Source organism: Bos taurus, chromosome 27 (assembly GCF_002263795.3).
Source record: "Bos taurus isolate L1 Dominette 01449 registration number 42190680 breed Hereford chromosome 27, ARS-UCD2.0, whole genome shotgun sequence".
Lineage (NCBI taxonomy): Eukaryota > Metazoa > Chordata > Mammalia > Artiodactyla > Bovidae > Bos > Bos taurus.
The window spans coordinates 13,727,215-13,751,683 of NC_037354.1; the positions used below are offsets into that span (position 1 = coordinate 13,727,215).

General features: G+C 43.2%; 1 protein-coding gene across 8 annotated transcripts in view; it reads left to right on the forward strand.

Annotated features, from left to right (window-relative positions):
* The window catches only part of TENM3 (teneurin transmembrane protein 3), a 1,022,495-nt gene that overhangs the window by 975,271 nt on the left and 22,755 nt on the right, over window positions 1–24,469 (forward strand). For all 8 annotated transcript variants that reach the window (XM_059882199.1, XM_059882198.1, XM_059882197.1 and 5 more), the window contains 3 exons: window positions 284–1,158; window positions 16,788–16,963; window positions 22,384–22,619. In XM_059882199.1, coding sequence (XP_059738182.1) covers window positions 284–1,158; window positions 16,788–16,963; window positions 22,384–22,619 — 1,287 coding nt within the window. The remainder of the gene's footprint in view (window positions 1–283; window positions 1,159–16,787; window positions 16,964–22,383; window positions 22,620–24,469) is intronic.

The window sequence follows — 24,469 nt, forward strand, 5'->3', positions numbered from 1 at the left end:
TCTCACTGATATCTATTAACTCACTACTTAGAGGTTCATTTGCTACTTAGCTATAATCTGCAAAATCTTTCAGTGAGCTGCATTTTTAAATAAAATTTATTTCTTCCATTTGTCTCCACTCCAAACATTTACATTTATTTCATTGTATATGTTTTAAAAACAATTTTAAAACGGTTTATCAAATTAACGGTCATTTCCCTAAATAGTCTAATTTACTCTCTGGCAAATGACCCGCAGCTCAGCAACTGACTAACCAGACCATTTCTGTTTTTTTTAAACTCAGGTACGCCTGGAATGGCCCACTGACCTAGCCATTAACCCAATGGACAACTCCATTTACGTGCTGGATAATAATGTCGTTTTACAGATCACTGAGAACAGGCAGGTGCGCATCGCCGCTGGGCGGCCCATGCATTGCCAGGTGCCGGGGGTGGAGTATTCCGCGGGCAAGCATGCAGTGCAGACGACCCTGGAATCTGCCACTGCCATCGCTGTGTCCTACAGCGGGGTCCTGTACATCACCGAAACCGACGAAAAGAAAATCAACCGGATTCGGCAAGTCACCACCGATGGGGAGATCTCCCTGGTCGCCGGGATACCGTCAGAGTGTGACTGCAAAAACGATGCCAACTGTGACTGCTACCAGAGCGGAGACGGCTACGCCAAAGATGCCAAACTGAGCGCTCCATCCTCCCTTGCCGCCTCCCCGGACGGCACCCTGTACATCGCAGACCTGGGGAACATTCGGATCCGGGCGGTGTCAAAGAACAAGCCTTTACTTAACTCTATGAACTTCTACGAAGTTGCCTCTCCAACTGATCAAGAACTCTACATCTTTGACATCAATGGCACCCACCAGTATACCGTCAGCTTAGTCACTGGTGATTACCTGTACAACTTTAGCTACAGCAACGACAATGATATCACTGCTGTGACCGACAGTAATGGCAACACCCTTAGGATTAGACGGGACCCGAATCGCATGCCAGTCCGAGTGGTGTCCCCAGATAACCAAGTGATATGGTTGACCATAGGGACAAACGGATGTTTGAAAAGCATGACCGCTCAAGGACTAGAACTAGTTTTGTTTACTTACCATGGCAACAGTGGCCTTTTGGCCACTAAAAGCGATGAAACCGGATGGACAACATTTTTTGAGTAAGTATATCAAAATTCTACTCTGATTATAAAATATTGTGATATAATAATGTAATATAAGATAATAACAGTATGATCCTTTTTCTGCCTCTTTTTTTGTTTTTTATTGAAGTATAGTTGGTTTACAATGTGTGTTTCAGAGCAAAGTGATTCAGTTGTATATATATATTATACACACATATATTCCTTTACAGATTCTTTTCCATTATAGGTTACTCCAAGATACTGAATATAGTTCCATGTGCTATACAGTAGGTCCCTGTTTATCTGTTTTATAAATAGTAGTATGTATAATAATAGTATAATCTTAAGGGCAAGTGAGATCCAGGTTTTGGGAGAACCTGAAACTTCTGTAAGTTGGGGATCACTTTTTCTGGAGAAAGAAGACAAAATTAGGGTCAGGGCCTTGGAAGGGACCCAGGCAAGTGGGGAGCCCTGAAGCTTAAGTTTCATGACCATCAAGGTCAGTCTAACTCTGCTTAAAGATTAATATTTTGCTTCATATAGACTTAATATTATATTAACAGCAAACGTTCATGGAAACATACTGCAGTCTTGGTTTTAGGCATAAACTTTTGGGGTTTATATTTACCCATGTGCTAAAGCTGGCTATGTTAGCTGTCACTGAAGGAGAACTTTTTTTTTTTTTTCAACTTTTAACTTTTCATTTTGTGTTGAGTAAGGGCTTCCTTGATAGCTCAGTTGCAATGCAGGAGATTCCCAGTTCAATTCCTGGGCCGGGAAGATCTGCTAGAGCAGGGATAGGCTCCCTACTTTGGTATTCTTGGGCTTCCCTTGTGGCTCAGCTAGTGAAGAATCTGCCTGCAATGCAGGAGACCTGGGTTCGATCCCTGGGTTGGAAAGATCCCCTGGAGAAGGGAAAGGCTACCCACTCCAGTATTCTGGCCTGGAGAATTTCATTGACTGTAGTCCATGCAGTCACAAGGAGTCTGACACAACTGAGCAACTTTCACTCCCTCATAGCCATTAACAATGTTGTGGGAGTTTCAAGTGAACAGCAAAGGGACTCAGCCATACATATACATGTATCCATGCATTCATGCTAAGTCGCTTCAGTTGTGTCTGACTCCGTGACCCTGTAGATTGTAGCCCGCCAGGCTCATCCATTCTCCCCCAAACTGCCCTCCCATCCAAGCTGGCACATAACATTGAGCAGAGTTCCATGTGCTTATACAGTAGGTCGTTGTTAGTTATCCATTTTGAATGTAGCAGTGTGTACATGACCTTCCCAAACTCCCTTGAAGGGAAACATTAAAAACATTTACAATGAACTTGGCTGATTCCTTCAGTACCACATAAAGAAAGGCTTAACTTTTTTTTAATTTTTTATTTTGTATTGAGGTATAGCCAATTAACATTGTTGTGATAGCATCTGGTGAACAGCAGAGGGATTCAGCTATACATATACATGTATCCATTCTCCCCCAAACACCCCTTCCATTCGGACTGAGACAGGCTGAACTTCTTATAATTGGTTATTGGAGAATCTGAACTCCACTTAAAAGAACCTTACCACTAAATGCAAATCAGAAATAGCTGGTCATTCTGGAAGCATATGAAAAAGTAAAAGGAGCATCCAGCCAGGCTATTCTACTAAATTTGTGGAAGAAAGGCCCAGCCAGTGTGCTCTAAGAACAGTCACATTTCATGGACTGTGTAAAATCACTTTCCATTACTTTCTCATTCCACTGACATTGCACAAAGCATAAGGCGAAATTAGACGTGCAGAGATGGCATGTTGACAAATGCAAAATAGTCCTGGAAATGAATATCGAGATCCTTAGTATGACTTCTACAATGAAATGCTGGAGAAAATGTACTTTCTGTAGGAACACACCTCTAAAATTATAATAAAAGTCAGTAGAAAAAAATGACCCAATATACAAATATTTTCTATGCAACTTTTCTGGAATAGAACCTGTACATTAGGCTTAGTTCTCCTGTAGCTTGGATCGCTTTTCTTTTTTGACAGATTCCCTTTTAATAAAATGAATGTTCCCCAGCAGCCTGATTTTGTCAGAGGAACAAACCTTTTCAATTGAATTACATTAAAATTCTGTTCTTAACATTCCTTTTGCTCATTTTGGGATCGCAATAGGAAAGGAATAAATTGGAAGTTAATGGCAAGCACTTCCTTTGCACCGTTTTCAAAGTGATAGCGGGCTGTATTGCCAAAGAGACGACGAAGAGTACAGTAAAAGTGCCCCCATCTGATGAGACTGGGCGCGAGAGCTGCTCTGATGATAAGATCTTCAGGGAATGATGGTGGCATTGGTAGGGTTTCGGTTTAGTTAAAAGCAGGGGGGGAAATAGAGAAATAAGTTTTTAGTACAGTCTAAGACTCAACCTCTGCTCTGTGGGCCATTTTTGAATGTGTTCTTATTTGTTCCTGGGAAATGACAATGCACAGAAGTTCGTCACGTGGGTTACTACTGATTGAACTTCTGTAACACATGTACGGGCTCACTAATGACCTAGGATGAGAAATGGGTATACTCCATTTGTGGAGTTGATGTGGGATAGGATAAACAGATGTGGAGGGACTTCCTTGGTAGTCCGATGGTTCAGACTGCAGACTTCCAATGTTGGGGGTGTGTAGGTTCGATCACCGGTGAGGAAACCAGCATCCCACGTGCTGAGTGGCATGGCCAAAAAATAAATCAAAAGCAGTGTTTCTATTAATTTTCCTCTAGATGTTTACAGCAAAGACATGATTAAACCATTTTCAAGAAATATTTATGCACTCTGCGAAACAGTGGATTACCATACAAGACAGGAGAAAAAACAGAGCTCTTAACCTAAATAATTCAGAACCATTATATCAGAATGACAAAGGACTTTTTCTTATAATATATATAATTATAATAATATCATCATAGCATAATGATATACTCTTATAATTTAGCTGTGAATGAGGAAGGGCCCACCCTTTGAAGTGTGAGAAACTGTAAAACACGTTTCTCCAATATTTTGGAGGATTCCTTGGTGTTGGTCATTATTAGTGAGCTGGCAGATCCCAGAATCCTAGTTCGTGTCTGTAATACTTCCCCTTGTATTCTGATAGTACCACAAGTCTAATTTAGACCTTATAAGGGTTGTGGTTGTTCAGTAGCTAAGTCATGTCTGACTCTTTACAACCCCATGCACACACCAGGCTTTTCTGTCCTTCACTATCTCCCGGAGCTTGTTTAAATTCCTGTCCATTGGGTCAGTGATGCCATCCAACTATTTCATCCTCTGTTGCCCTCTTCTTCTCCTTCCCCCAGTCTTTCCCAGCATCAGGGTCTTTTCCAGTGAGTCAGCTCTTCACATCAGATGGCTAAAATCTTGGAGCTTCAGCTTCAGCATCAGTCCTCCCGATCAGTATTCAGGGTTGATTTCTTTTAGGACTGACTGGTTTTATCTCCTTGCAGTCGAAGGGACTCTCAAGAATCTTCTTCAGCACCACAGTTCAAGAGCATCTGTTCTTTGGTTCTCAGCCTTCTTTATGGTCCAACTCTCACATCCATATATAACTACTGGAAAAAATATGGCTTTGACTATATAGACTTTTGTCAGCAAAGTGATGTCTGTGCTTTTTAATACACTTGGTTTGTCATAGTTTTTCTTCCAAGGAGCAAGCGTCTTTTAATTTCCTGGCTGCAGTCACTGTCCACAGTGATTTTGGAGTCCAAGAAAATAAAAAAAAACAAATGTCATTGTTTCCATTTTTTCTCCATCTATTTACCATGAAGTGGTGGGACCAGATGGCATGATCTTGGTTTTTGAAAGTTGAGTTTTAAGCCAGCTTTTCCACTCTCATCTTTCACCTTCATCAAGAGGCTCTTTAGTTCCTCTTCACTTTCTGCCACAAGGGTGGTATCATCTCCATATCTGAGGTTATTGATATTTCTCCCGGCAGCCTTGATTCCAGCTTGAGCTTCATCCAGCCAGGCATTTCACATGGTGCACTCTGCATAGAATTTAAATAAGCAGGGTGACAATATACAACCTTGACGTATTCCTTTCCCAATTTGGAAACAGTTAATTGTTCCATGTCCAGTTCTAACTGTTGTTAAAGATGTGGTTGGTGAACATTTATTTATAGAGAAGAGCCTGATAAAACCTATAGCTGGCTCCATGGGAAGTGCATGCATGCGTCCTAAGTTGCTTCAGTGGTGTCCAGCTCTTTGCAACCCCATGGACTCCTCTGTCGATGGGATTTTCCAGGCAAAAATACTGGAGTAGTTTGCTATGCCCTCTTCCAGGGAATCTTTATTGACCCAGGGATGGAACCTGCATCTCTTAAGTCGCCTGCATTGGCAGGCAGGTTCTTTACCACCAGTGCTACTGGGAAGCCCTCCATTGGAAGACTATCGTGTAAATATTTGCTTTCTGAAATAGTTCAGACCTTTCCATACCAATAGTTAATGCTGAAAATATTAACACTTCTCGCTTTTGTTGTTGATTTTTTAAGAATGTATTTACCTATTATTACATATTTACTGTCTTTTGTTTTATAAAATAAGGACTTTCTCAGTTGACCTCATTATTAAATAATCAACAAAAAATTAAGACTCCATATTGATAGCACTTTCTTCTGAAATGTTGGGGGTGAAGAGTTGAAAACAGAAAACGTTTCCCATCCAAATACTGTTAAGTATATTGCTGCCCCTGATAGCAGGAAGAATGGCTCCAGGAAAACAAAACCCAATTCTAAACTTGAAATTCTTCACCAGTATAATAGAGTGACTTTTTAGGGTTCGCAGAGAATTTCCAAAGCAAAAGAACTTTCATTTCAGAAACTGGAGGCACCGTCTTCTTCTGGGCAGCAGTTTCTCTCCATGTTATTTGTTCTTTTTGTATCCCTACCGTGACTCCTGAAGAAGTGGCCAGCATTCTTAGACACACCACAGATGGTCTGGTAGGAAGACAACAGCAGGTGTCAGGTCGTTGATAATCCAGCTCTGAGATCCCTGAATTAGACTAATATGTGTCATGAACAGAAGACTTCTTCATTGCTGATGAATAAACCCTCTTTCCTCAAACCACCTCTTCTGTTGACTTGCTGTCCATCTAGCTTTGGTGTCCCCTTGTGTGATGACCCTGTGATAAGCCTGGTTACCCCCTTCACTTAGTAATTGGGATTCTTCTATGCTATTCTTCATACGATTTTAAAACAATTATCCCACGTTATATTTCCTTAGCTGGAGTAATTCCAGGGAGACCCAAAAGATCTTACCTACTGGAAATGTATTATTTAAAAAGTTCATAGCCAGAGCTAGACCTCACTTCTTACACTCGAATGCACACAAAAACAGACCCAGTGTATTGAGTTGGGCAATAGAATAAATTATTTAATAGCTAATGGCATTTCACAGCTCTCAGCTTGCTTACCCCATAAAATACAAAGCGGGTGGGTGTATCTGGAGGCACTCTGTCAGGTTAAAGAAGACAATGTGGGGAAGAAAACTCTGAGTTCTGGCTGATATGTACATGCACACTGCAGAGTTGGTGGCAGTTTTCTGTCTTGGGACTTTGAATATTTGGAGCTTTATATATGAGGGGTTGACTCTGTGGTCTGTCATGAGTTCTATTCAGATTCAAGGAGCGAATAAATGAGTTTCCACTCTTACACGTTTATGTAGGTATATATGGGTCTCTGACCTCTCATTCAGGTGCTTTATTGTTCTCCTTTCAAGCTTAGCAATTCCAGAATGAGCTTCTCAGTTCATTTCTTTATAATGAACGTAACTCTGTGCCCGTGCAGATGCACAGCTGCCACTGACATCAGTTCTGATTATCCCAGAGAAGATGGAAAAGGGGATCTCAGAGGAGAGAGAGGCAGTGTAAATAATACCTGGACTTCATGTTCAAAATAGTGTGCAGACAGCGCAGATAACCTAGGAAAACTTGCTGGTGATTATTCCAGATCAGAAAAGATGAATCCAGTCTCATTGACAGTGTTGTTGTTCAGTTGCTCAGTCGTGTCTGACTCTTTGCGACCCCATGGACTGCAGCATTCCAGGCTTCCCTGTCCTTCATCATCTCCCAGAGCTTGCTCAAACTCATCTCCGTTGAGTCAGTGATGCCATCCAACCATCTCATCCTCTTCTGTCCCCTTCTCCTCCTGCCTTCAGTCTTTCCCAGCATCAGGGTCTCTTCCAGTCAGTCGGCTCTTCACATCAGGTGGCCAAAGTATTGGAGCTTCAGCTTCAGCATCGGTCCTTCCAGTGAATATTCAGGACTGATTTCCTTTAGGATTGACTGGTTTGATCTCCTTGAAGTCCAAGGGATTCTCAAGAGTCTTCTCCAACACCATAATTCAAAAGCATCAATTCTTTGATGCTCAGCCTTCTTTATGGTCCAACTCTCGCCTCCATACATAACTATGGGAAAAACTACAGCTTTGACTAGATGGACCTTTGTCAGCAAAGTAATGTCTCTGCTTTTAAATAGGGTGTCTAGGTTGGTCATAGCTTTTCTTCCAAGGAGCAAGCGTCTTAATTTCATGGCTGTAGTCACTGTCCACAGGGATTTTGGAGCCCAAGAAAATAAAGTCTGTAAACTGTTTCCATTGTTTCCCCATCTATTTGCCATGAAGCGATGGGACCAGATGCCATGATCTGGATTTTTGAATGTTGAGTTTTAAGCCAGTTCTTTGACTCTCCTCTTTCACTTTCATCGAGAGGCTCTTTAGTTCTTTGCTTTCTGCCATAAGGGAGGTGTCCTCTGCGTATCTGAGGTTATTGATATTTCTCCAGTATTGACTGTGAATTACATCTAAATAGCCAGACATCTGCATCAGTCTGTACAAACAGAGAGAATAACCTTTCCCTTGGTAGGCATCTGACATCCAACCCTAAAAACTCAAACACTGAAACCACATTTCATTGCTGTTTCTGCCCAAAACTGCATTAACAACAAAGCTGCCCACTTTACAAACACATCTCTAAAAATGGTACCCAATTCCTTTTCTTTATTTTCCTTTTTCTTACTTTCCTCATGGAAAAAAGCATTTACTGCATTAAGTGTGATTTTAAGAGATTTAATCAGCAGATTACTTAAATTCATGGGGAAATGTTATGGTTGATTTCCATTTTTTTGCTATTTTAATTGTTTAATAATTTTACATTAAATTTTCAACCAGTATGGTTAGTCCCAGTGACATCACTAAAAAAAAGAAAAAGAAAATGTGTAGACAATTGAATAATTGTACATTTTTGTACATTTCAAACATTAACCCTTTAAATCTTCATACATTTCAAACATTAACCCAAATGCTACTATTGCTAAGGCAGTACTTTTTACTAATACTTGATTTAGTATTAGTCTTCTGCAGTCTAGTTTTAAGAAATCATTCATTCTGTCCAGGTTTCAAAGCAGAAAGGGAAATGGAGAAATTGTGTGTTATTCAGGTTGAGAAAATCCCAGAAAAATTAAAAAACAGATTAATCTGTCAGATTATTTTCAGCCTATCTCACAATATATATAATAATAGAAAATGTTGCATATTTTCTCACTATAATTTGCAGTGTGTCAATAGTGGCAAGCCTACATTAACTCTTTTGGTGTGTTTTATCTAGGCAATTAATGTTCAGTTGCTCCATAATGGTTCAGGTAAATGCAGCTTCTCAAAGTGTCGAATTCCTTCCTTAAACTAATTACATAGCTGTCTAAACCGGATGATCCGAGAGCATCCTATCTGGGTGTGTCAGCAACTTCCCTTACAGGGTGATCTTCAGGTGATTTACTCTGAGACCAAGTTACATACTCCAGTCATTTTAAAGGGTTGTTTGATAACAGGGCAAGAAATCTACACAGTGACAACCAGTGAAAGGAAAGTTTATTATTTTATAATCCCAGAACTGAAGATGGACAGTTGGTGTTTTCCAGAGACTGTCTGGCGTCTCGTCTCTGACTCATCCAGAGGATATCAAAATAAAAGCAACTTCGGCCTCCCTCCCTCCCAGCTACCCTCACTTCTCAGCCTCCCAGAGGAGGCCCCTTGCCTGGGTTCCAGGATCCTGGTTTCAGAATGTCTTGAGGCCTAAAAGCAAGCTAATATGGTCACTGTTCTCTTCTGTCCTCTGCCCCAGGGTTGGGGGAGACCTAGGAAGGAGATAAGATGACTGGGGATATCATCATCTCTGACTCCTCTTAGCATCCCTCTCTTAAAAACACACATACTTCCAAACAGATTTCCTAGACCTCAGTTCATCCCAAAATTCAGCCAGTCTAGTGGTTCTTAAAGTTGTTGTTGTTCTTGTTCAGTCGCTCAGTTGTGCCTGACTCTTTGCAACCCCGTGGACTGCAGCTCGCCAGGCTTCCCTGTCCTTCACTCTCTCCCAGAGTTTGCTCAAACTCATGTCCATGGAGCCGATCATGCCATCGACTTAAAGTGAGACCTTCAGAGGTACGAAGCAAGGTGGGGTGTTCCAGGCCAGAGTCAAACATTTACTCGGGAGGCAGAGCATGGCAGGCTTTAGAAAGAACATGCAGCTCAGAATAACAGGAGCGTAGAGTATGTGTGGAAGCAGGAAGATGAGTAGAGGGAGATCATAGTTCTCATGCGGCAGGGCCTATACTAACCACCTGGCGATTGCAGTTAGACAAGGCTCCCATAAAGGAGTTTTCCCCAGGGAAGCACAGTGTTCCATCTGGCAACAACATAAGGATGAACTGAATGTAGAAAAGTAGGAAGCGGAGAAAAGCGGGAGAGGGGAGTTAGGAGACAGTAAATCTAGTTGAGTAGTGAAGGTCTGACCCACAGTTGGGCATGGAAATTTCAGAGAAAGAGGTAGGCTAGTCATCAGGAAATGAAATACAGATTGAGGACTTAATGCACGAGGGGAGGGAAAAGAAAATCCACTAACCTAGTGACCAAGTGGGTAGGAAATACAGGGAAGATGCAGGATGGTAGAGAGAGATGAGCTCTGATTTGGAAATTATGATTTGAGGGACCATAGTCCAACCCTGCATGTGGTCAAAAATGGCTGGTGAGAATTCAGGGTGAGGGACTTCCCTGGTGGTGCAGTGGCTTGGGACCCTGAGCTCCCAACACAGGGGGCCCGGGTTTGATCCCGGGGCAGGGAATTAGATCCCGCATGCTCCAATTGAGACCCAGTGCAGCCAACTAAATAAAAAAGAAAAAAAAGGAACTCCGGGTGAGTCAGTTCTAGAGATGTGGGCATGGGAGCTGTGGGAAAAACGGAGCCACGAGTGTGAATGAAATCCCACTGGGAAGATCTGGTTAGGGAGGAAAAAGTGTGAATATATATGAATTTATAGACATGATCCTGTTAGCACTTGAGACAAAATTCATGTGAAAGAATATCTTTTGGTGTTTTTCTTATCTTGCATCTTCCCTGTTATTTCTGGCAATATGCGTATAGGTAGGTAGACAACTGAGTACCAGACGAACACATGATTTAGAAACTAGTTGGTTGTTCTGCTTCCTGTGATGATGGAAGCGTTTTGCATCTTCTCTTCAAAATCTGATTTTTTGAGGATTGCTCACCAACAACATTTGCTCTTGAATTCAAAGAAATTATCATTTGCCTGTGAGATCATTGGTAAGATATATAAACCTCAGGTTCATTCCCAGAATACTGAAATATGAATTCTTCAGGATGTGCGTGTTATAAATCGCACGATGGCTGTTAGGATTCAGTCCACCGCGAGCAGTTTAAATCAGGTTCTGGTTTTGCTGTTTGCCCATGTCCTTCATCAGAAATGCAGATCCAGGAATGACTTGTATATATGCTTTTGTTATGATACGGTTGGTAATTGTGTTCTCCTTTACTGCAGTGACAGAGAAGTTATTACAGATTAGCATTGTGAGAAAAGAACTGCCATACAGATGGCAAGACTGGGGGGATTTTTGTTTTACTGGCTGTTAAATGATGAAAGGAAATTGAAACCAAAGGAACTCTGATAGATGGGAGGAAAAAATTCTCCCTCTGTGTCATGGGGACAGTGGAAAAGACAGGCTGATTAAGTCTGTCTTGGGAGTCCTTACAGTGACTGGTGGCTCAGAATTTTGAGCAAGTGGCAAAGAATCCGCCTGTAATGCAGGAGATGCAGGTTTGATCCCTGGGTCAGGAAGATCCCCTGGAGGAGGGCATGGCTACCCACTGCAGTATTCTTGTCTGGAGAATCCCATGGACAGAAGAGCCTGACAGGCTACAGTCCATAGGGTTGCAAACAGTTGGACACGACTGAGGCGACCTAGCATGCTCGCATGGGGCTTCATGCCATGGGCATGCAGGATCTTAGTTCCCTGATCAGGGATTGAACCCTTGCCCCTTGCATTCGAAGCACAGAGTCTTAACAGCTGGATTACCCAGGAAGTTGCCTCCCCCTCCACACGCACACACCTCTTTTTTTTTTTTTTGCTGTTGAATTTTTTTTTTTTTTTTTTAAGTTTGTGAGAACTTTGTTTCCACCTGAATGTATATGCAGTGTTAACAGTCTATGGGTCTTAGTTGGTGACAGTCTTAGTCAATGGCTGTCTCAGCTGAGGAACTGCTAGAGATGTTTGAGCTGAGAAGTGTTACCCTCGGGAGCTGGGGCATGGCATGGCTTAGAAGATGGATTTGGTAGCCGTGGATGTGGGGAGAGGCAGCCAAACCAACTTTGCAATCTAGGGCGGCTGTGGGAGTGGAAAGATACGTGTGAGACATTATGAAGGCAAAGGAGAGTGTCGGGAACTTCTTGTCTCTAAGGGGGTATGAGAGAGAGGATTTCACATCAGGATGGAAATCAGCATTTTCAACTGAGATGGTCTGAGCCTCTGGCTTTCCGGGGCATTTGTCGAGAATCCTGCTGTTAAGGAAACTTAAAAGGAGATTTTAAAATATACTACAAAGGCTAAAACAGCAAGTCTAGGCAAAAACGCAATCAAAATTAAAGATGAACAAATAGAGAAACCTCAACACAGGGCAGCCCATCAGTGAAAGAGCAGAAGGTCATGGAGAGCCTGAGGGAGTTTGTCTTTTCCAGCGAGGGGCTGTTGTCAAGAGGGGTCAACCGGGAGCAAAAAGGAATGTGCCGTGTGATGAATCTGAAGCTACAAGGTGGAGGCCAAATGAGTGGAAGGGGTGCGGGGCATGAAAGTGATGTTCCAGTCGGATTCCCTGGAGCCTGTAGCGTTGTGAATTCAAAAGCTCATAAAAGAAAACCACGTCTCAAATCTACAGGCTAGGCAGGCTAGCTCTCACGATCAGGGCCAGGCAGCATTCTGGAGCGCCACATGCTGCACAGGGGCAGAGACTGTGTCCAGAGGCGTGTATTTGATGAGAAGGCCCCATTAGAACCCGGGATCAAAGCTTTTCGGAGGACGGCCGGACATCGGCTGTTGCACTGGTTTTCTGCTTTTGCTAAAGATGGGATCACCTGCCCTGTCTGACAGGCATCTCATTCTCCCTCCCTCCCTCCCTCATCCAGGGTCCCCTGGTAATTCTAATGTCTGCCATCCATCTTGTTTCACTTCTGTTGTCCTAGCTGCGAATCTGTGCAAAAGTTCTCACAGATCCACAGTGAAATGGAAAAAAAAAAAAAAATACATAATGATGGAGAGAATGTGTTCATAAAGCTTTACTATTTCCTTGTCAAGAATGGTCTGCCCCCTGAAGTTAGGTCCTTTTTTGCCTGCAGCATGGCTAAATGGCCTCTTTTTATGAAAGGATGCTGGTAACAGGTGAAGAATTTGCAAAACTCTCTGTTGGTTCCCAATCTTATTTTTTGTCTTGGTCTGTGAAATCGGCGAGTCTGGGGAGGAGTCCCTGCGTGACCTGTCACCCCACCCCTGGGCTCCTTTAAGCCTGATTAAAGCCTTGCTTCTCCTAAAAACTACCACAGTCCCCAGTGGTGACCCCTGTCCAGGTCCTCCCTCCATCATCTCGCGGCCCCTACCTGGACCCTCTGCTTCAGCAGGCTCTTCCACGCCCTGACTTCAGAGCCTGTCTTTCCTCATGCCTCCACACCTCTCCCTGCCTGTTTTCTTGACTGGGCTGTGTCCCGTCTGTGTTCCTTATCTTCCCATCTAAATCCGCATCTATTTCAAGGCCCAGCATGGGTCCCCACCTTGACATGGCACTTGCCCGCCACTCCAGCAGGACCTCACACCATCACCTGCACTCAGCGGGCTCTGGACCGCCAGGCTTTTGATGCTGTTCGTACCCACAGTTCCCTCGTGCTGTAACTTGCCCCACAAGCTTATTCAGAAACTGGTAGGTGACCAGCGGGGTAGATGCCCTAAGGGTCCTTTGGAAAATAGCAGCTTTCCTGGCCAGCCCCGTGTAAGCACTTCAGCCCTATGAGTGCCTTACTTTTTACGAGCAGCCCCTCGTCTGAAAGCACAAACTCAGGACTTCCGGGGCTACACTGTGGAGCTGGTCCACTAAGATGCCAGCTTAAGCCTCTGTCTTCCTAACTGCACTGCCTACGAAAGCTACTTGTGGCTTTATTTCCCAAAGAACCAGAAGCAAACAGGTGAGTGTCTGAATACGCAGTGCCCCCTGCTCGAAGGCGGCGCACTCGGCATCCTGTGATAGGAAATGCCTGCCCAGCAGGACGGGAACCGCGGGGTTGGCCAGTGAAAGAGCAGTGGCAAGGATGGAAGAAATGCGTTCCACGGGAGAAAGGTGATGGGCCCGCTGTAGACTGAATGGAGCTAGAAAACATAAACCAGCAAAGGGGACAGAAAAGGGCAGGCGAGTGATAGCCGCAGGAATGCATCAGTGGAGCGCTGGCAAGTGGCATCATCTATATGAAGCTATCGTTCTCCACTCTAAGTCAAGCGCTTTGATTTACAGACGGGCCCGGGGACCTGGGTCCAGTGCTTGGAATCTCCAGGCATGGGCCCATCGTGAGATGCAGAGACAGAGCCTGATCAAATCACCTAACCACGTCAGATTTTCATTTGTCCATCTGTAAAATGGGAAGGGAGGCAAGGGTTGATGAAGTACTGAATTGCCTTTTATATAGGAGGATGCAAAAGGATGTCAGTTTCTCTTTAAAATTTTTCTGTGGCTTTTTTCTTCCCGTTTTATTGACACATAGTGGACAGACAGCACTGTTTAAGGTGTACAGCACAGTGATTTGACTTAGGTACGTCATGAAAAGAGTATCACAGTTTGGTGAACATTCATCATCTCTTGAAGAAGGCAATGGCACCCCACTCCAGTACTCTTGCCTGGAAAATCCCATGGACGGAGGAGCCTGGTAGGCTGCAGTCCATGGGGTTGCTAAGAGTCGGACACGACTGAGCGACTTTCACTTTCACTTTTCACTTTCGTGCACTGGAGAAGGAAATGGCAACCCACTCCAGTGTTCTTGCCTGGAGAATCCCAGGGACAGGGGAGCCTGGTAGGCTCCCTATGGGGTCGCACAGAGTTGGACATGACTGAAGCGACTTAGCAGCAGTAGCAGTATCTCTTACAGATAAAACAGTAAAGAAATAGAAAATTTTTGCTTATGATGAGAACCCTTGGGATGTACTCTCTTAACAACATATATATATATATATATATATATATACACATATATATATATATACATAAAACATACAGCAGTTTAAGTATTGGAGAAGGAAATGACAACCCACTCCAGTATTCTTGCTTAGGAAATCGCATGGACAGAGGAGCCTGGCAGGCTACAGTCCATGGTGTCACAGTTAGATGTGACTTAGCAACTAAACAACAGTGTTAATTGTATTTATCTGGTTGTACATTGCATCCCTGGTACTTATTTACCTTAGGGTGTTAATTTCTGTAAAAACACAGTAACTTTTTCTCTCTCTTATCCTGTGAGAAATATAAAGCAATGCAAGAATTATGTCCTGGTTAACACTGCACTTTAGGCTGGTATGGTCAGTAATTCTATAAACCTAGGCTTGTTTGTTTCTTCAAAAGTAATAATGTCTTCAAAAAAAAAGTAGTGACAGCAATAAGCCCTGTTGAGTTTCTTTCATTGATGCCTTAATCTGCTAGGGGCATTTGGGTTGCTGGGGAAGAGAAGGACTCGCCTTTTTTATTTCAGCTCTGCCTTTTGTGGGTCCAAACAATGATTACACTTAATGGTGCATTTTCTTTCTCTCTGTGTCTCCATCGCCCGCCTCCTCTCCTGAGTGCCCGTTCCTGCCTCTGACAAAGCAGCAAGGCAGATTGTCAGATCAAGTCAGTCAAACCCCTGATCTGACTGATACTGTCCCCACTGAATTAATGGGGCCTGAACGGACATCCCTCTCTCTCCTCCCAACTTTCCACCTTCCTGTCTCCACCGTGACATTGTCCTTGCGGAATTCTCTCCCTCAAATGCCTAGATGCTGCTCCTAATTCCCAAGTACATTTATCTAAGTGACACTATCAAAGCCCACTATCCTTTTATTCCAAAATAACATCTAGTACTTTTTATTCTACCCCCATCTCTTTGTTGCCCCGTGTTTTCACCTTTTACTATTATACCTTCACTTTTCCCCTTTCCTGGTGACTTCTGTCTTTCCCTATTAAGATTCTTTCATCTCCTACTTCTGCATCCGGACTTATTTTCAGTAGGACATGGTTCAGCACTCCATTTCTTAGATCTTTTGTTAATGAAGCAACTTTAGTGTAAATATGAAATCCTATCTTAAATGCATTTTTGTCCCAGGGAAGCCCCTGATTTCTCATTCAATATCCGCTACTCCCCCAACCCTGCCCCCCGCTTCTTTAAAGCACATTGTCATTTTTCTAAATTTTCTCTGGTGCTGCCACCAGTGCGAAAGTCACCTCCCAAAATCAATATGTTAGTAAAATGTTATATCTCTAATGCATAGTTATGATTAAAGGATAGCTTTTTAAGGTACATCCTAACATTTAAATTATAAGTTCCTCCTTATATATATGCTAAGACAGAGTTCGTGTATAATAAATAGTCATTAAATGTCAGGAAGTATTACATCTCATTTCAGTAAACATAATAAATCATCATTCAAAACACCACCATTCCTGTAATGTCAGTCGAGACTACATTATCACCACCCCCGCCAACATTTAAGTCCCAGAGTACCATTATGAAGTATGTCAATCACTGAGAAATAAAGTCTTTTTAAAAGTCTTTATTATACTAATTTGTTGAAGATGTCTCCAGATACTGAAGGGATATCTTTACATATGTAAATATATAACATGAATGTATATATACTGCTTTACAAAGTTATAGATATAATTTTTTCATATTGCACTGCCATAGAGGGCATAAGTTAGTAAAACCTTCAAACAGGATATAACAGCGAATTCAGTCTACTTTGTAGAAAATATGGAGGAATACTAAGAAATTTAATATCACCAAACATGTTCCCTTTGAAACAGCAAATTAGATGTGCAGGAGGATTTTGGTCACACTTCAGAGAAAAATGTGCTGAGGTGGAGAGCTGTTTACTCTGCCTCTCACCGGCATGGCTTTTCTATGTTAAACAGGCTTCTGATGACTTCAAAGCATGTTTGAAGTCCTCACTCAGCACAGCTCCTGCACAAAGACAAATATGCTTCCCAACACGTGTGGCTAATACTGCCGCCAACTCTCGTGTAAGTAGGAAGAATCTGCAGTTGCCTGTTTACCACCCAGTTCATTCCTCTCTCGTTCAGCTATGACAGCGAAGGGCGTCTGACCAACGTGACATTTCCAACCGGCGTGGTCACCAACCTTCATGGAGACATGGACAAGGCGATCACAGTGGGCATTGAGTCGTCCAGCCGAGAAGAAGATGTCAGCATCACTTCAAATCTGTCCTCCATTGACTCGTTCTACACCATGGTTCAAGGTAAGCATGAAAGCACAGCTTTCAACGGCCCTGTTTAAAACACCGCTGGCACGGAAGTCGCATGTGGCCATCCCCCTCCCTCCCCGCGCTGTTTCAAGACGAACTTAGGGAAGGAAAGGTGGAAATGTAAACCTCTAGAGATAAGGATGAAAAGCCTCATATCTACATGTAATGTTTATTTAGTAACATAAGGGCTTCCCAGATGGAGTGATGGTAAAGAACCCACCTGCCAGTGCAGGGATGCAAGAGACCCAGGTTCGATCCCTGGGTTGGGAAGATCCCCTGGAGAAGGAAATGCAACCCACTCTAGTATTCTTGCCTGGAAAAACCCATGGACAGAGGAGCCTGGTGGGCTACAGTCAGTCAAGTTCAGTTACTCAGCTGTGTCCGACTCTTTGCAACCCCATGAACCACAGCACACCAGGCCTCCCTGACCATCACCAACTCCCGGAGTCCACCCAATGATGTCAGTGATGCCATCCAGCCATCTCATCCTCTGTCGTGCCCTTCTCCTCCTGCCCCCAATCTTTCCCAGCATCAGGGTCTTTTCAAATGAGTCAGCTCATTGCATCAGGTGGCCAAAGTATTGGAGTTTCAGCTTCAAATCAGTCCTTCCAGTGAACACCCAGGACTACTCTCCTTTAGGATGAACTAGTTGGACCTCCTTGCAGTCCAAGGGACTCTCAAGAGTCTTCTCCAACACCACAGTTCAGAAGCATCAATTCTTCGGCACTCAGCTTTCTTCATAGTCCCATTCTCACATCCATACATGACCGCTGGAAAAACCATAGCCTTGACTAGATGGACCTTTTTTGGCAAAGTAATGTCTCTGCTTTTGAATATGCTATCTAGGTTGGTCATGACTTTCCTTCCAAGGAGTAAGCATCTTTTAATTTCTTGGCTGCAGTCACCATCTGCAGTGATTTTGGAGCCCAAAAATATAAAGTCAGCCACTGTTTCCACCATTTCCTGTCTATTTGCCAGGAAGTGATGGGACCAGATGCCATGATCTTAGTTCTCTGAATGTTGAGCTTTAAGCCAACTTTTTCACTCTCCTTTTTCACTTTCATCAACAGGCTCTTTTAGTTCCTCTTCACTTTTGCCATAAGGGTGGTGTCATCTGCATATCTGAGGTTATTGATATTTCTCCCGGCAATCTTCATTCCAGCTTGTGTTTCTTCCAGTCCAGCGTTTCTCATGATGTACTCTGCATATAAGTTAAATAAACAGGGTGACAATATACAGCCTTGACTTACTCCTTTTCCTTTTTGGAACCAGTCTGTTGTTCCATGTCCAGTTCTAACTGTTGCTTCCTGACCTGCATACAGGTTTCTCAAGAGGCAGGTCAGGTGGTCTGGTATTCCCATCTCTTGAAGAATTTTCCACAGTTTACTGTGATCCACACAGTCAAGGGCTTTGGCATAGTCAATAAAGCAGAAATAGATGTTTTTCTGGAACTCTCTTGCTTTTTCAGTGATCCAGCAGATGTTGGCAATTTGATCTCTGGTTCCTCTGTCTTTTCTAAAACCAGTTTGAACATCTGGAGATTCACGGTTGACATATTGCTGAAGCCTGGCTTGGAGAATTTTGAGCATTATTTTGCTAGTGTGTGAGATGAGTTCAATTGTGCGGTAGTTTGAGCATTCTTTGGCATTGCCTTTCTTTGGGATTGGAATGAAAACTGACCTTGTCCAGTCACAGGGCCACTGCTGAGTTCTCCAAATTTGCTGGCATATTGAGTGAAGCACTTTCACAGCATCATCTTTCAGGACTTGGAATAGCTCAACTGGAATTCCATCACCTCCACTAGCTTTGTTTGTAGTGATGCTTCCTAAGGCCCACTTGACTTCACATTCCAGGATGTCTGGCTCTAGGTCAGTGATCACACCATCGTGATTATCTGGGTCGTGAAGATCTTTTTTGTACAGTTCTTCTGTGTATTCTTGCCACCTCTTCTTAATATCTTCTGCTTCTGTTGGGCCCATACCATCAATTCCGTACTTTATCGAGCCCATCTTTGCATGAAATGTTCCCTTGGTATCTCTGATTTTCTGGAAGAGATCTCTAGTCTTTCCCATTCTGTTGTTTTCCTCTATTTCTTTGCATTGATCACTGAGGAAGGCTTTCTTATCTCCCCTTGCTATTCTTTGGAACTCTGCATTCATATAGTATATCTTTCCTTTTCTCCTTTGCTTTTGGCTTCTCTTCTTTTCACTGCTATTTGTAAGGCCTACTCAGACAGCCATTTTGCTTTTTTGCATTTCTTTTTCTTGGGGATGGTCTTGCTCCCTGTCTCCTGTACAATGTCACAAACTTCCATCCATAGTTCATCAGGCACTCTGTCTGTCAGATCTAGTCCCTTAAATCTATTTCTCATTTCCATTGTATAATCATAAGGGATTTGATTTAGGTCATACCTGAATGGTCTAGTGGTTTTCCCCATTTTCTTCAATTTCAGGCTGAATTTGGCAATAAGGAGTTCATGATCTGAGCCACAGTCAGTTCCTGGTCTTGTTTTTGCTGACTGTATAGAGCTTCTCCATCTTTGGCTGCAAAGAATATAATCAATATGATTTCAGTGTTGGCCATCTGGTGATGTCCATGTGTAGAGTCTTCTCTTGTGTTGTTGGAAGAGGGTGTTTGCTATGACCAGTGCATTTTCTTGGCAAAACTCTATTAGCATTTTCCCTGCTTCATTTTGTACTCCAAGGCCAAATTTGCCTGTTACTCCAGGTGTTTCTTGACTTCCTACTTTTGCATTCCAGTCCCCTATAATGAAAAGGACATCTTCTTGGGGTGTTAGTTATAAATGGTCTTGCAGGTCTTCATAGAACCTTTCAACTTCAGCTTGTTCAGCATTACTGGTCAGGGCATAGACTTGGATTACCATGATATTGAATGGTTTGCCTTGGAAACGAACAGAGATCATTATGTCATTTTTGAGATTGCATCCAAGTACTGCATTTTGGACTCTTTTGTTGATTATGATGGCTACTCCATTTCTTCTAAGGGATTCTTGCCCACAGTAGTAGATATAATGGTCATCTGAGTTAAATTCACCCATTCCAGTCCATTTTAGTTCACTGATTCCTAGAATGTCGACGTTCACTCTTGCCATCTCCTGTTTGACCACTTCCAATTTGCTTTGATTCATGGACCTAACATTCCAGGTTCCTATGCAAGATTACTCTTTACAGCATCAGACTTTGCTTCTATCACCAGTCACATCCACAGCTGGGTGGTGGTTTTGCTTTGGCTCCATCCGCAGCCTTCTGTAACTCAATGAAACTAAGCCATGCCGTGTAGGGCCAAGATGGACGGGTCATGGTGGAGAGGTCTGACAGAATGTGGTCCACTGGAGAAGGCAATGGCAAACCACTTCAGTATTCTTGGCTTGAGAACCCCATGAAGAGTATGAAAAGGCAAAAAGACAGGACACTGAAAGATGAACTCCCCAGGTCGGTAGGTGCCCAATATGCTAGTCAGTCCACAGGGTCGCAAAGAGTCCATGGAGCATACTAAGAAATCTAATTTAAAAGAGTCAGACACAATTGAGCACACACATACATATTTAAAATCACATAATATCTAAATATTTCTGTTGACCTAGAAATAGTCTTGTTTCTTTCCCACTTAATAAGTTAATTCTCACTCTCTACTTCTCTCATCAATCCCTTTTTACTTCAGTGTCACTGGCCATGGAAGGACAGCCGCGTGAGGCTAAGCACTTTCTGAATCCATGGGTGATGCAGTCTTTGAATCCACTTCTCATGCCATCACTGGAAATTTATACCAGATTCCAAGTATTTGTGTGATATCTGGGCTTTCCATTTTTTCATTCAGTATATGGACTTCCTTGGGGGTCAGATGGTAAAGAATCTGCCTGCAATGCAGGAGACACAGGTTCAATCCCTGGGTCAGGAGGATCCCCTGGAGAAGGGAATGGCAACTCACTCCAGTATTCTTGCCTGGAGAATCCCATGGACAGAGGAGCCTGGCGGGCTGCAGTCCATGGGGTCAAAGTCAGACACGACTGAGCAACTAATACTTATCACTTTCATGTAGGCATAAACATCCAATATCTCCATGAGAGCCTCCCACCATATTCCTTTTTGATGTAATCTTCAGGAACCCCATTTACAATGACCGCTGCAACTGTGAAGTCATTGCTCTAAAACTAATTGTTGAATCTGAGTTACACTTCAGATTATGGCTAGATTTATTTCCAGCTTGGGAAGATTCCCCTGGAGAAGGAAATGGCAACCCACTCCAGTATCCTTGCCTGGAAAATCTCATGGACAGAGGAGCCTGGGGGCTGCAGTCCATGGGAGTCACAAAGACTTGGCCATGACTGAGTGACTGACACACTTACACAATATTTTATAGATTTGCGTTGTTGCTGGTTTTTTCTTTAGCCACACCTCCTGGCTTGTAGGATCTTACTTCCTCCACCAGGGATCAAACCCATGCCCCTTGCAATGGAAACACAGTGTCCTAACCACTGGACCACCAGGGAGTTTGATTTAAACTTCTTTGACTCGTTTTTATTAACCAGCTCTGTCAGGTAATCTCTACAGTCATCTAAAATTACTGTTGCTTGAACTTATTGCTTCCCCAAATGGTCCTATGGTATTAAAATTCTTTAGTTAAGTCCATAACCTACAAAATGAGTGGGTGTTTTGTACAAAATATAAGGTGACTGCCTTTTTTAAAGTCAGTTTCGGGGGAAATAGCTCCTTATATGTTTTTGGTGTGGAAAGTATAGATATTAAATCTTTTCAAAATGTCTTTAACAAAGGATAGATATAAAGATGGGTGTAGGAAGGGGTGTCTCTTAAGACCCTGAAGGTGAGACACAGGCTCCTAAAAGAACCCATATTATTCGGTTCTTTGCAAAACATTTACTGCACGTTCTACAGAGGCTGAACCGTCATCCGTTTTGTCAGGCACACGAGAAAAAGAAATCTGTTAAAGTGGAGAAGGACTTTACATTTTCCCCTAAAGGTTACCTTTAATATTCAGCCAAACCTGTTACATCAGGAGTTCCCAGGTTTTTTGGCATCAGGGACAAGTTTCATGGAAGACAGTTTTTTCCTCCAGACTGGGGGCTGGGGATGGTTTGGGGATGATTCAAGAGCACTACATTTATTGTACACTTGATTCCTATTATTATTATTATATCAGCTCCACCTCAGATCATCAGGCATTAGGGTCCTGGAGGTTGGGGAACCCCTGCACTATAGCATGAGATGCCAGAAATCAAAGTTGTTTGTTATTTTCTACAAGAATATCATTAAGTACTTTTTATTCCTTATCAATGGAGTCCCATCAGTGTTTTAGACATGCATATAACCCCACAACCAACCAAGTGTTCAGTCCACACCTATAGTTCATGTGTTCTGCAATTTCTTTTCTTCCAGATCAGTTAAGGAACAGCTACCAGATTGGTTATGATGGCTCCCTTCGTATCATCTATGCCAGTGGTCTAGACTCGCATTACCATACCGAGCCCCACATTCTGGCCGGCACCGCTAACCCAACAGTTGCCAAAAGAAACATGACTCTGCCTGGCGAAAATGGTCAGAATTTGGTGGAGTGGAGATTCCGGAAGGAGCAGGCTCAAGGCAAAGTCAATGTCTTCGGTCGAAAGCTCAGGGTAAGTCAGCGTCAGAGGGTGGTGATGGCCAGCCGGTCCTCTGCATCATTCAATGGCCTGTCCACGAGAGTGTGCCTGGGGCTCACCTGCTCATGCTCAGGGGGACACCTTACCTTACAGCCAGCCTTCAAGCCATCAGATTGCTCATAGTAAAAGCCAACTATTTGAAAAAAGGGTTCTCTCAATATAGCGTTGATTAAAAATCAAATTCTTTCCTAGGAAATTAGGATTTTGCATGTAAAATGTGTGAGTCACTCAGTCATGTCCAACTCTTTGTGACCCGATGAACTGCAGCCCACCAGGCTCCTCTGTCCACAAGATTCTCTAGCAAGAATACTGGAGTGGGTCATCATTTCCTTCTCCAGGGGATCTTCCCGACCCAGGGATTGAACCCCAGTCTCCTGCATTGCAGGCAGATTCTTTACCATCTGAGCTACCAGGGAAGATTTTGCATGTAGGATAGTCCCAAATAGCCTGGATGACAACTGATTCTTGTTTTACTAATATTACCTTAGTAATCTTATGCTTTTCCTTCACCCACTCAGGAGAGGTGACTTCGTAATGACATAGGGATGAGTAAGCATTGGCTGAAACATTGCAAGTATTCCAAACCCTAAATATGTATATTGAAAGACAGGGGGCTGGCCTTTGGAAGATGGAGTCTGCCTTTGCATTCTCAATATTTTTAAAGTACAGTGTGGGCTTGAGACATCTCTAGTGGGAGAAGGCAATAGCACCCCACTCCAGTACTCTTGCCTGGAAAATCCCATGGACGGAGGAGCCTGGTGGGCTGCAGTCCATGGGGTCGCTAGAGTCGGACACGACTGAGCGACTTCACTTTCACGCATTGGAGAAGGAAATGGCAACCCACTCCAGTGTTCTTGCCTGGAAAATCCCAGGGACGGGGAAGCCTGGTGGGCTGCCGTCTCTGGGGTCGCACAGAGTCGGACACGACTGAAGCGACTTAGCAGCAGCTAGTGGTAGAGTGGTTGGGAACTTGGGATGTGGGTTCTATCCCTGGCAGAAGGCTAAAATCCCACATGCCTGCAGCCAAAAAACCGAAACATAAAAACAGAAGCAACATTGTAACAAAAATTCAACAGACTTTAAAAATGGTCCACATCAAAAAAAAAAAAGTGTAATGTGGGCACACAGGAGATAACCAGCGTCAGAACCTACCTCCTCGCTATTGATGAAAAACCCAGACTTACCTTTTTTTTTTTTGACTGTGCTGGATCATTGTTGCTGTGAGGGCTTTTCTCTAGTCGAAGCGCACAGATTTCCACTGTGGTGGCTTTTCTTGTTGCGGAGCACAGGCGTTCAGGCTTCAGCAGTGGCAGCGTGTGGGCTCAGTAGTTGTGCTTTGCAGTCTCTAAGAGCGCAGGCTCTGTAGTTGTGGTGCACTGGTTGAGTTGCTCTGTGACATGTAGGATCTTCCCGGATTAGGGATCGAACCCATGTCCCCGGCATTGGCAAGCACATTCTTAACCACACAGCCACCAGGGAAGTCCCAGAATTACCTTATTTCTATGAGACACATGATAACATTGCTGATTGCTAGGGTAAATTGATCTTTGCAGAATGTTCTCTGTGTTGCCTTGTTAGGTGTTTTTATTCGTCCTTTTCATGCTGTGGACCAGATGCAAATAGAAAGCAAGCTGTGATTTATGACAGGTGTTCAGTAAAGACAATACAGATGAAGGACTAAAACACAGGTTACGAGGAACCCCCTTCAGGCCACTGTAAACTGAACCTGCTTCATTTTTTCTGTTAGTGAACAGATTTTTGTTTATCAGATAAATGCAGATAACCATTCCTGAAATTATTTCCCTTGCCTTAAAAAAAAAGTT